Here is a 12,702-nt window from a genome sequence, read left to right on the forward strand (position 1 = left end):
GAAACTGGCTCGGATACCAACATCACGGACTTAGGATTTTTGCCTCACAATTCGTGCAGCCTTAGGCAGTTTCTTACTCTAAAATGCTTAAGTCAGCCTAACTCCCACAATAGGAGGATTCAACAGAATTCCTCCACCAAAATCCAACTCAAACGAAAGCAACTCGAAACCAACAAGATGAACGAAGAACGAAACAAGAATAAGCCACAAAAAATTAAGAACACAAGAGAGAGAATTTTGAGTGAATGCTCTTAAGAATTCTTATTGCTCAAAAAAAACACTCAAGTGATTTACAATGAGGGGAGAGGCCTCTATTTATAGTTGAGCCTCGCCAAATCCAACGGTACAGATCAAGTACATCAATGGCTACGATTAAAGGGTATCTACAAATCAAATCTCTAAGATTACAAAATCATATCTTCTAAGATTACATATCATATCTAAGATTGCATATCTTCGAAGATCATGTTTCCATATTTGTCAAGCTTGTAGATGGACCTTCAATCTCTTTAAGCAACGGGCCAGTCTGATTGGGCCAAATGACCTCATTCCCTCTTAATAGATCGCATAGATGTGCCATAGTTGCAGGCTCCCATACGCAACTCACTCACAACCATGACACAAGTGGATGGAAAAAATGAAGCCCGATTTTCCTTTAAATATTTGAATTAAGTTTAAATCATGAAATAGTTATTGTTAAAAATAATTTATTTGAATATATTAAAATTAATTTGAGATTGAAAAATGGACAAGAGCTATCTGTAATTATACCTAAAAATAAAAATAAAGCATGTACCTAATAATTATTTCTTTGGCCTTGTAATTTTTTTTTTATAATTTGTTTAGATGAATTTACTAATAATTGTTAAGTGTAGTGGCAGGGCGAAGCCAGGGGGGCTGGCATGGCCCCGGCCCCCTCTAAAATATAAAATTACTTTTTAGGCCTTTAAATTTAAAAAAAAAATTAGTAAATATAAAATTACACTTTGGCCATCCTAAAATTATAAAAATTCGATTTAATCCTTTATAAATTATAAAGATATAAAATTTAAAAAATTAAAATTGCATCCGGCCCTCCCTAAAAAAAATTTTCGCTTCGTCCCTATGTAGTAGTAAAGTATATTAGACTGTTAAGAAAGAACACATGTTTAAATATTAAAAACGATATTATTAGAAGAAGTATACATGTACCTTGAACATAAACTATAAAATCTACACAAAACATAAAAATAAAAAACTATATTCCAACCCTAGAGGGCAAAGGGAACTGATTTATTCGTATATTTACCTTGGCATAGATTCGTACGACCAGCTTTTGTGCTTACTATTTGTCCTTGTCATCATTTTTAGGATTCTTCATGTAAATTTCTATATTTAATCCAAGTCTGAAACTGCTCCCACGTCTTTCCCGCTGTTCACCAGTAAGTAACAAGCAAATCTATAAAATTTCAATCACCCTGTTTATATAGAAAGAAAAAATTAGTACTAAAATTATATTTATATCATCAACTGAGTGTTAATTCGATTCTTATCATTATTATTGTTTGTACAAAAGATGTAAATTTGAACGTGTTTATTATCTTATTTAAGAATTAAAATGAAATTATAAAATCTATATTTTTTAATCAATTTATATGAAATTTATATAACAATTGAATAAAGTATAAATTTCATTAATTTAATTTTAAGGAAATCTTTTGACCAAATTAATGTTAAATTAAGTCAGTAATATCATTTCAATCAAATATCAAGTTTCTAATTTATGTGCACAAAAGCAAGAGGGTAAGGTGTGCCTATCTCTTATCTCAGAGCCTATTATAAGTTTGAAGTTTCCACTTGCCAGAACTTCACTCAACATTTGATAAAAAGAACACGCCTTAAGCAAAGTACTTTCTAGTTTTAGACTCTAATCTCCTAAGTGTAAAATTAAAAATATAAAATAAGATTTATCTCTATGAGAATAAATATAATGATAAGAAATTAATCTTAAAAATTATTCGATATCCTACCCGTATGTTGGCTTAATGGTTAGGGTGACCACCGTCTAAAGTGTAGTTTGGGTTTGAGTCGCACTAATCGCATTACTATCGGAACTTTATATCCTCTTATAATTCACAAAAATTATTCAATATCAAGTTTATCCAATTCTTTTCTAATTTATTTGTACAAAAGCAAAGAGTACTTTTAGTTTTATGCTTCACTTTTCTACAATTAATATTATATCATCTTAAAAATTAAAGTTGTTAAGCACCAATCATTTTATTACTTTTGAAGTCATAAATTATTATCATACACGTATTCATATCTCATATCAAGTTTGGAAAAAATTCAATGGATTTTATTTTTTCCTTTATAAAATTTTAATTATTTGTTTATTAAATAATTTGATTTAAATTAAATAAAATTATAGAAAATATTGAATATGGATAAATGCATAATAATATTTACAATCCTTATTCCATTCTTTTAACCTACTCAGTAATCCCAAAATATAGCATTTATTCCAAATATAAGTTAAAATTTCAAAAGTAAGCATTTAAAACCATGGAAAATTTACAAATTAGATGGAATTTATACAGCATATCAAGGAAACGTATGAAATCTTATTATAATAACTTTCTAGTACTATGCCAAACTTAAAAGAATAGAATTAATGAAAATATTAATAAAACATGAGCAGCTAAAGATAAATAGTTGAGTGTAATGCTAAGATATATTGTATTTTTAGTGAGATAATTTAGTTTAAGGTTACGTTTGTTTCAACTTAAAAATTTTTACAGAACATATTTTTAGCCTTTTTCGATATTTGTTTCATGTAGAATAGGATAATCAACGTAAAATTATCTCTTTATTCCAATAAAATGTCTTACCAATTTTTTTTTTCCATAAGATATTTTCTAAAATGATAAGACTCTTTGATTGTAATACCGCCACACCCGACCTTAACATTAGGTCAAAGCACCAGAATGTTACATTCTCAACTACATTCTTCTCTTATCAAATATTTTCTTATAAACTTTCATAACTTTTTTCAATTTAGTCTCTTTTTGTCATAAAAGTTCAATATTCAATAATTAATCATATTAAATCAATTTTCTTTCTTGTTACACTCCAATCACATAATTTATCCTAATATATTGTTTTACATATCAAATTTCTATGTATTTCACTTCTATTATTTCATCTACATTTTTCAAGTTTAATAATTTAGTTATTGTCATCATAAAATTTCATATTTTCCCACAATTTCACTTTTACAATACTTTATGCATATTTCATCATCTCGTAACACATTCATTAAACTTTTATCATAATTTCCTTATTCACATATTAAATTGTTTCACACTTAAGCTTTTGTATATTTTTCAATTTGGTCCCTATTGCCATGTAATTGTTTTTTCACAATATAAGAACTTTAATCAAATAATTTATTATAATATTTTATTTCACATAAAAATTTCATGTATATCACTTCTCTTATTTCAATTATAAATTTCAAAAGTTTATAATTTAATCCTTAACATGATGAAGATTTATTTTACTATAATTTCACCGTAACATCATTTTGTAATCAATTTAGTACTTCATTTAAACTCATTATCATAAATCTCAAATGTATGTTTGTTTTATTGAAAATAACTTTTATGAAATATTTTCAGAAAATCTACTAAATAACAAAAATATTTTACATAAATTCATCTAAACATTAGAAAATAATTTTTCATAAATAGAAAATGAAACAAACGAAATATTTTAAGGAGAGGCAGCCAAATACCTATAAAAAATGCCTCTCCAATCCAAAAACACACTCAACATACACGTAAAAACAAGCACCCTTGGAACGCCCGTAAGCACCAAAACACCGCAGCATTAGACTCCATAAAAATTAAAAATCACCGAAGTTCTGCTCGAAGAAACTCCATTGCATTTGTTTTCTATGGATCTTCTTCATCTTCGACGTCGGCCAAGATTGCACTTGCTTTTTCCATGGCAACAATTTCACTGCAAATCAAAGTTAAAATAAAAATAAATACCCATGCATCTTAATTAATCAAATGATAATAACTTGGATAGAAACACACACAAGGAAGCGAGTAAGAATAGCAGTTTGAACCAAATGTCCACCGTCACGAGCTATTAAGATTCCCAACATGAGACCCTGCTTGATTCGAGCCAAGGCTGATTGCTTGGCAATCATCTCAGCTTCTTGTTTCAGCTCATCGTATTGCCTCTCAATCTCTCCAAACCTTGTTATTAAATTTCTCTGCTCAACTCTTAAGCATTCTTGATCTTCCCTTACCTTTCCCATCTCTACTTTTAGTCGTTTGGCTTCCACCCTCGCTTTCAAATGCTTCCACATTTCTGGTTTCGATGCCACATGATCAATTCTTCTCGGTGCCATGGGGATTACAACCGTTGTAGGCTTGTAGTAGCCCAAGTTCTGAACTGAAGCAAATTGAGTTATGATCTTCCTAACTAAAGATGCCGCTAACATGGTTTAAATAACGAAATTCAGTGAGCAGCTTCGCAGGTAATGGCTAGCAGGTTCGCAGGCCTTGGCTAGCAATGAGGGGGAAAGAGAAAATGTGGAAATATTAATATTTTAAATATAGATATACCGAAAATGCTCTTGAGATATTTTTAATAGCCTTAACCTATGATTTTTATCCAAAAAGTATTGATTTTATGACTAAAAGTACAATTATTTTAAATTTCAAGCTTTTATATTAATTTTTATTATGCAATTCAAATTTTCAAAAAGTAATTAAGTGTGTTATGAATATAAGAAATTTTTACAATTTTTAAAATTTAAAAGAGTATTTATATTAATTTCTTGAAATTTTCAAAAATTTAAAAATTTTATTTTGTTTTACTTTCAAAAACTATTATGTTATTATCTATTTAATAATTTATTCTCATCAAATTAGCAGCATTAAATGCAAATTAGTTTATAAATTAAAATTATTTTATTTTAATATTGAAATGAAGAGAGTAAAAAGGCTATAAAAATAGTACAAGGGATTATGTAATCAATGTATAATATATTAAAGGCCTTTTTAGTTATTAGCCATAAATAGATCTGTCAAGATCAATCCGATTAAGCAACAAGTAAAAAAAATAGCAGAATAAACTGAGAAATTGAACATACAAATTTAACGTGGAAAAATCCCTCCAAAGAGGATAAAAAATCACGGGCAAAGATAATTTTACTATAATGGTAAGAGAACGAATAGTACAAAAGATGGAGATAAAAAACTAGACCTCGAAAATCCAAAAACAAAGAACCCTCAAAACGTAAACACAAAATTCTCTAAATGTGTTATGAGTTCTAGTATTTAATAAGTGTATTTTCTAAGGTTGTAAAAGAGCCTATTTATAGGCTAAATTCATAGGTCAAATAATAAAAAAATAATATAAACTAATTAGTGTTTGATTGAAACAAATAAACAGAGTTTAACTGTAAGATTATTCCTTAAATTTGATTGAAAATAGAAGTCATATTTAACAAATCTCCACCTTGACTCATATTTCCACAACGCCATTTTTGCCAAAGCCCACCAGAGCCTATCTTGAACTATGCAGGGAATTAACTGAGTCGAATTTGTGCTTAAAAACTGGATGACTTCTAACCTTCAACTTGTGCACTGCCAAATCAAAACTAACTCGAGTTTGATTTTCACGAACACAGTGCCCTAACTTTTCAAAACCTGCATCCAAAAGTGAACCTCTCTTGAACGAAACGGTCATACCTTTTTCCCTTCTATGACCAAGTTGCCTCTGCTCAAAACGAGTTGACTTCGACTCCATAATGGACGAGAGACGTCCGATTTCACCGGTCACTATAGAACCTTCCAGAATATAAAGATTGTCGGTTCTTTTACCTTTTAACAAAATGAGAGCTCCACGAGATACTTTAATGCTGCTCGACTTGATGTTGATTCTGCATCCTTTCAAGTCTAAAATACTCAATGATATGAGATTCTTTCGTAAATCAGGTACATACCTAACATCTGAGAGTGTCATAATCGTCCCATCGTGTATCCTAATTTTAACAGTACCAATACCAATTACCTTACTAGATGAATCGTTTCCCACGCGCACAACTCCACCTTCAACTGAACTGTATGTGGAGAACCATTCTTTATTGGGACACATGTGGAAAGAACATCCCGAATCTAGGATTCACTCGGACATGAGCTTGGAGTTATCGCTCATTGACACTAACAAGAAATCATAACCGTTTTCATCAGCCAAATTAGCACCAGTTACATCTTCCTCGTTACTTTCAACAGCTCTTGTATTTCGTAGTTTATAACAATTTGTTTTGACGTGACCTAACTTTTTACAATAGCGACACCTTTTGTCTCGTTTCTTTCATGCTAACAAAACGGAAGCTTACCTATCTGTCTTGCTATCCAAATGAAACTCATTGTCGAGTTTGTCTCTACTCAACAAATGACCCTTCACATATTCAAACGAGAGTTTGTCTCTACCATAAATCAGGGTCTCCTTGAAAGACTTGTATGAAGGGGGTAAAGAGAACAATAATAGCATAGCCTGATCTTCATCGTCAATATGAACTTCAACATTCTTTAAATCATTTAAAAGAGTAATGAATTGACTGATGTGATCTTTAAGAAGCTCACATTCGTTCATGCGAAACGTAAATAGACGTTGTTTCAACACTAAACGGTTAGCCAAAGACTTAGTCACATACAGAGTTTCTAACCTTTTCCACAAGGCGGATGAGGTTTTCTCCATCAATACCTCCTGCAATACCGTATTCGCGAGGCACAACTGGATTGCAGACAAAGCCTTTTCATCAAGCTCATTTTGTTTTATTTAGATTCTCAGCTTTTTTCCGGTAACAACCTTTTTCAAGCCGGATTGAACTAGAATTGTCAACGTCTGAACTTGGCACAGATTGAAATTTGTCTCATCATCGAACTTCTCAATTTCAAACCTTATTATTGCCATCTCTAAATGAGCTGATCTATGAAAATTGAACTTGCTCTAATACAACTTGTTAGGATCGACCCGATTAAGCAACAAGTAAAAAAATAGTGGAATAAATTGAAAAATTGAATACACAAATTTAACGTGAAAAAACCCCTCTAAAGAGGGTAAAAAACCATGGGTAAAGATAATTTTACTATAATGGCAAAAGAACAAATAGTACAAAAGATGGAGATAAAAAACTAAACCCCAAAAACCCTAAAACAAAGAACCCTCAAAACGTAAACACAAAATTCTCTAAATGTGTTATGAGTTCTAGTATCTAATGGGTGTATTTTCTAAGGTTGTAAAAGAGCCTATTTATAGGCCAAATTCATAGGTCAGATAATAATAAAATAATTTAAACTAATTAGTGTTTGATTGAAACAAATAAATAGAGTTTAACTGAAAGATTATTTCTCAAATTTGACTGAAAATAAGAGTTATATTTGACAATATCTTTATAGTGTGAGTGAGTCAGTGGTAAGCATCGACTTGGACTCCGAGATTGGTATCGCACGATTGAAGATATTCCAAGAAATGATTAAACAAGGCTTTGATTCGATAAGGTCAAATTCTATTGGAAGTCCTTGTATTATAAGTTATTGGTGGATTTAGTCCTTTTAATTACTATAGTTTGATTTTTTTTCCCTTATGAAACGTATATTTCCGTTTGTATTCAACTTTTTCCTGTTAGTTCCGTCAAGTAGTTTTGTGTGACTCTTTGACATATGATGAAATGGAATATGTAATTTGACATTCCTTTTACAAAAAATTATATTTCCTTTTTTAGATCTTAAAAAGATATAAAATGAGAAAAAAATTTCTCCCTTTGGCTTTGCCCTGTTGCCTGAAATAAAAGGGGAAAATTTTTGGTTGCAATGCTCTATTCTCATTCTCTATCAAACTCTAAACTAAATCCTTTCTAGTCTGCACTTGCCAACAATATGAACCTTTACAAATTACAACCATTTAAAGACTAAAAGCATAGAGAAGGATAAAAAGGTGTAGACTTGTGGGTAAGTTCCGAAATGGCAACGCCATTAATCCAGCAACCACCACCAGTGACTGAAACGCAGCAGCCATACAACTCTAGCAGTACTAGCCATGCTTCTTTTGGTCCAGTTATAGCCGTACTTTTGGAGATCTTAATCTTAGGCATAGTGGCAGGCACCATGGCACGGCTGTGCATTGGGAGGAAATTCATTGGGGAGGGTGAGTATGAGAGTGAAGGATGGATTGAAAGAAAATGCCCTTCTTGCGTTGACAGCCGGATATATTCTCCGCAACCAATGGCTAATTCTTCGGTTCCAACATCAAACCCCCACCACCTAGGATATGACATCTTTTTTTGTTTAGTATTAGCAGCAACTTCAGTTTGAGAAGAGGGAGAATCAATCAAGTTTCAAAGGCATTAATGCTTTGTTTTTGAATTGAAATGTTCTGTCAATCTTGACTTGGTTTTAGCAGTAAGAATTGTCACTCTCATTCCACCACTTCTTAGCAAGGAATATGAAACTAGACGGTTCAAACAGTTAGATGATCTGAAACATATTGAAAAAAATCCAAAATTTTGGTTAAAAATCAAGGCCAAACTTGAATAAAAATCCCAAAAATTCGATTTTATTGATTTTTAATTTTATTTTATTTTCGTTAGTTCTACTCGGTTCAACAACAATATGATTCCATGTCTATTGTTTATCTTCTTCTTCTTTTCTTTTTTTTTTTTGAAAACTTTCACAAAATTCAATAAAACATAGGAACAAAAGATCACAAATGAGTTAAAAAGAAATTAAACTCAAGACAAAAGGCTTACCCTATATATCCGACTTTATTCTCTTCCTTTATTTTCATTAAATTTTGTAACTAATAATTGTAACTTACTTAGTATTTATAATTATATCATATGCTTTTATAATCTATAGATTATAGAATATATATAGATTATATACATAGTAAAAGGAAAACAATACATCATCTAAAAAACAAATGATTTTATCACCAAGGACCATATTTTCCCAATATTTGCTTTTTCTACAAAAAAAAAAATACAAAATAAAACCAGTACCCGATCCCACAATACTTCAAAGCGTGTCCCACAACAACACAATTATTTATTGTGAATGCAATCTCGACAAATTTTATATCAACATGTCACCTACTTAATTCAATTAGGCTGTAGATTACTTTTTTGTTTTTCATCTCTAATATTTATTAGTAATTAGGTTATAAATTAATAATTCATTTGAGATAAATTAGATAATGCATTACCCTTTATTGCACTAATAGTGACCTATTAAACTATATCTTCTGAACTTGTGTGATGTTCCAGTAACTTTATCCCCAAGAAGATGAAGCTAGACATTTTTGTTTATTATTGGATTTGATTCCCCTATCATTGTGTAGCTATTGAATTAACTACAAGTTTTTTCTCAGTGATGTCATTGTTTATTTTTGAGACAGGATACCTAGTTTATCGGGATTCAAAAGTTAACCTCAAGGCAGAAATAGGAGATGATATTGGCTTTCAACAACATGAAAGTAACAGACCAACTAATGCAGTATGATGAGCTAGCTTGACTCACAATACGTAAACATGTAATGATCTTACATTAAATGAAAATAGTTAAGTAAAATTTGAAGCTTTCTAATAAGATCTTAGAAAGAAAATACTTAGTTTAGGACCAGGTGCACCATCTGGGTTAATCATGTGTAGAGCTTCCGAGTCCTTTGAACCCACCACCCTCTCAAATCTTGCTCTCATGTAGGTTAATTCTCCATCGCTACTTTTCTTGTGATTTAGGGTTGGAAGGACGCCTGCACCGGTTGACACCCCTCGCAAAAGCTGCGTAACATGAAGCTCATCGTCACACAAATGTTTCTTCCTGATAGAGTGGCCCATCTTTCTTCCATTACAGTACACTGCCCACACAAACTCCTCCAACAGTTTCTTTTTATGAGTCTTGTTCTCACTCTCTAGTGCTATTCTGACCACGTCAGATTCCATTTCCTTTTGCAGTACGCTGGTGAGCATCGGTAGCTCGATCACAAGCATTGGCACACAATTGGGATCAGCTTTTTATTGCTAAGAAAACTCGGCCTTTACGATACCCAAAAATTGTACATGTTGCAGCAGTATGGTTCAACAAAGGCTTCCGGCGGGGTTTTCCCATCTTGCAACCTGAGGTTAGCATAGGGAAAAGCTTAAACATACGCAGGAGAGCGCCACCATTACTGGAATTTTTGTGCTTCTCTCCGGGAGTAGGGTGGAGTAAAGACAGTATTGTTGGATTGTCCATTGGGAAATATAGACTAGACTGAAGTGGTGGTGGCATTACTGGACTTTATTAGACTATCCAATTCAAGAAGCTTGAGGGATACTATTTTGGGGGGCTATGGAGATTGGGAAATAAAAGGAGGGAGAGAGGCAGGTGGTTAATTAGTCACTTTGTTTGATTGTCCTTGGAATCTTTGAGGTGAGAAAGGGAAAAGAGGAGAGACTAGAAACTTCTCAATATTTTCAAAATAATGTCACATAATAATTTGCAAGTAAGAAGTGAAAGGTTATAGAACTCAATAAGAAGTGAAAAAAGCTATATATTCAATAATTACAAGGTTGTTTATTTGTGTAGTAATTTTTATGAGTATTTTAGCAATGTTGTTGAGTAGAGATAAATATTGTACCTATTCTTTACACATGTTTTAATATTTTAATAAGTAATAAATTAATTTAATCGATAATATTTAATCGCTTTATCATTTATTTTAGTAAATATATTTTAAATAATTTTATTTTATATTTAACTATTGAAATGCATAGGTAATAAATAATTTATTTTCTCATATTATTATTCTAGTAACCAAACCGATCCAATAGGAAAAAAGCTAAAGAAATTATTTTCTTCTAAAAGTTGGTTTTTATGTCAAATAATTTTATTATTTCTACATATCTAAATTTAGGTTAAAATATGTTATAGGTCTTGTATTCTTCACAAATTTGAGATTTAGTATTTATATTTTTATTTTTAGAAATTTAGTCCTTTACTTTTCAAATTTTAAATTTTAGGTCCAATTGTTAACACTATTAAATTATTTTTTGTTAAATTTATTAGTGTGATAGTTTGAAATAAAAAATATTTTATTTGGTAACAATGTAACTAAAAAATATGAGCTTGAATTTAACAAAATAATTTTAATAATTAGACTTGAATTTTAAAATTTAAAAATAAGAGACTAAATTCTTAGAAATAAAAGTACATATAATAAATTCTAAATTTACTGAAAAGTATAAAGACTTGTGGCATATTTTATCTTAATTTTTAAATTATTTTAAACATTTTTTTCTCATTTCAAATGATCTTTAGGATAATTTTTATTTTGAAAGTAATGCCAAATAATATAAATTTTCGAAATTATATTTCTTCACCACACACCTGTTTTCCAGCCTAAACATTTTCTAAACCAAGCTTTTTCCTCACTGCTTAAATCTGTGGCTATTCATGCTTGAACAATTATGCCTAAACAAATAATTGGGTCTAAAGTAGCATATCTATTTCAAACAAACATCCGTTTATCCTTTAGAGAAGTCGTCAGATTAGGACGTAGTAGTAAGTTATGTCAGAAGATTTCAAAGACTTGTTCAGTATTGTCTGATGATCTAAGTAAAGCCATAATGGAGAGTGAGAATTGGATTGGCAAGGTGGTAGCTGATTCATTTGGGTTGCCAGAGGAGGAAATGGAATTATTTTCATTTTTCAACAACCAACACTTCTAATAAATGATGAAAGAGGCATTAATGACAAACTGGAATCACATACCAATAGCGAGGTCGTGGCAAATGAATCTATCTTCCATTTTATCAAAGAGAAGCTGTTTCTGGGCAAGATAATAGAGTAAATGAGACTGAAGGGCCTGGTACGCATATCTTAAATCAGATTACCACGGACAAACTCGGCCCATATTAATAGGTAGGCTTAATTGAATAGTAAGCTATAAACTATTGTTTTTTTTTTTTGAGTTAGATATTTATGTTGTAAATACATTAAATGGATGTTTATGATCTTTAAACATTTATGAAAGTAATGAGTTAAAACTCTCCATTCATTATTAAAGATGCTTAATGTATGTATTAATGAAACAGTTAAATAAGCTTCATTTATTTATGTTGCATTGAATGCCAATGGCTTATATATAAAACTCTTTTGTAAATGAAACGAAGATACGAGAAAATTATCTATTTATTTTAAGTGTTCTTTTATTTGATTGTTTTATAACACGTTATCAGCACGAGCTTCTACAAGTTCATAGTGAGGTTCACGTCATTTCGACTTTATATAATTTGCCCGTATAACTCCCATTAAAATATATATGGTATACGTATTTTCATAATTCTTTTATTTTATTTTCTAGATGAAATATTTGCTTTGGGTAACATTTGCACATTTATTTTTACAACTCAAATCTAATAATGATAATTATATTTACATTTTTATTAAAAGAAATTTCAATTAATGTAATTTGTGTTAAGTTATTATTATGACTATTCCTCTCTATGCTAATATTTGACATACATATTATTTTTAGCAAATTTGGTATATATAATTGAATTATTTTACGATTGAGAATGCTTATTATTTCACTAATATATATATTTTTTTATTTTGATGCAAGTGGTTATAATGTCAAATCTTGCCAAACTTGAATTTG

General features: G+C 30.4%; 1 protein-coding gene and 1 pseudogene across 1 annotated transcript; both read right to left on the reverse strand.

Annotated features, from left to right (window-relative positions):
• Positions 1–3,689: 3,689 nt before the first annotated feature.
• Positions 3,690–4,562, reverse strand: LOC128290175 (uncharacterized). Its single transcript, XM_053025347.1, has 2 exons — positions 4,083–4,562; positions 3,690–4,002 (listed from the first exon to the last, which is right to left on the reverse strand). The coding sequence occupies exons 1-2, from the start codon at positions 4,493–4,495 to the stop codon at positions 3,936–3,938; spliced, it is 480 nt and encodes a 159-aa protein (XP_052881307.1). The 5' UTR covers positions 4,496–4,562; the 3' UTR covers positions 3,690–3,935.
• Positions 4,563–9,486: 4,924 nt separating this feature from the next.
• On the reverse strand, positions 9,487–10,527 carry LOC108473112 (protein MIZU-KUSSEI 1-like; annotated as a pseudogene).
• Positions 10,528–12,702: the final 2,175 nt, after the last annotated feature.

Source organism: Gossypium arboreum, chromosome 3 (genome assembly GCF_025698485.1).
Source record: "Gossypium arboreum isolate Shixiya-1 chromosome 3, ASM2569848v2, whole genome shotgun sequence".
NCBI lineage: Eukaryota > Viridiplantae > Streptophyta > Magnoliopsida > Malvales > Malvaceae > Gossypium > Gossypium arboreum.

Excerpts from the sequence above, each read along its gene's own strand:
- LOC128290175 (XM_053025347.1), bottom strand. The coding sequence starts at position 4,495 with ATGTTAGCGGCATCTTTAGTTAGGAAGATCATAACTCAATTTGCTTCA. Across the intron at positions 4,003-4,082 it reads ATTCTTACTCGCTTCCTTGT|TGAAATTGTTGCCATGGAAA; the intron begins GTGTGTTTCTAT and ends TTTGATTTGCAG.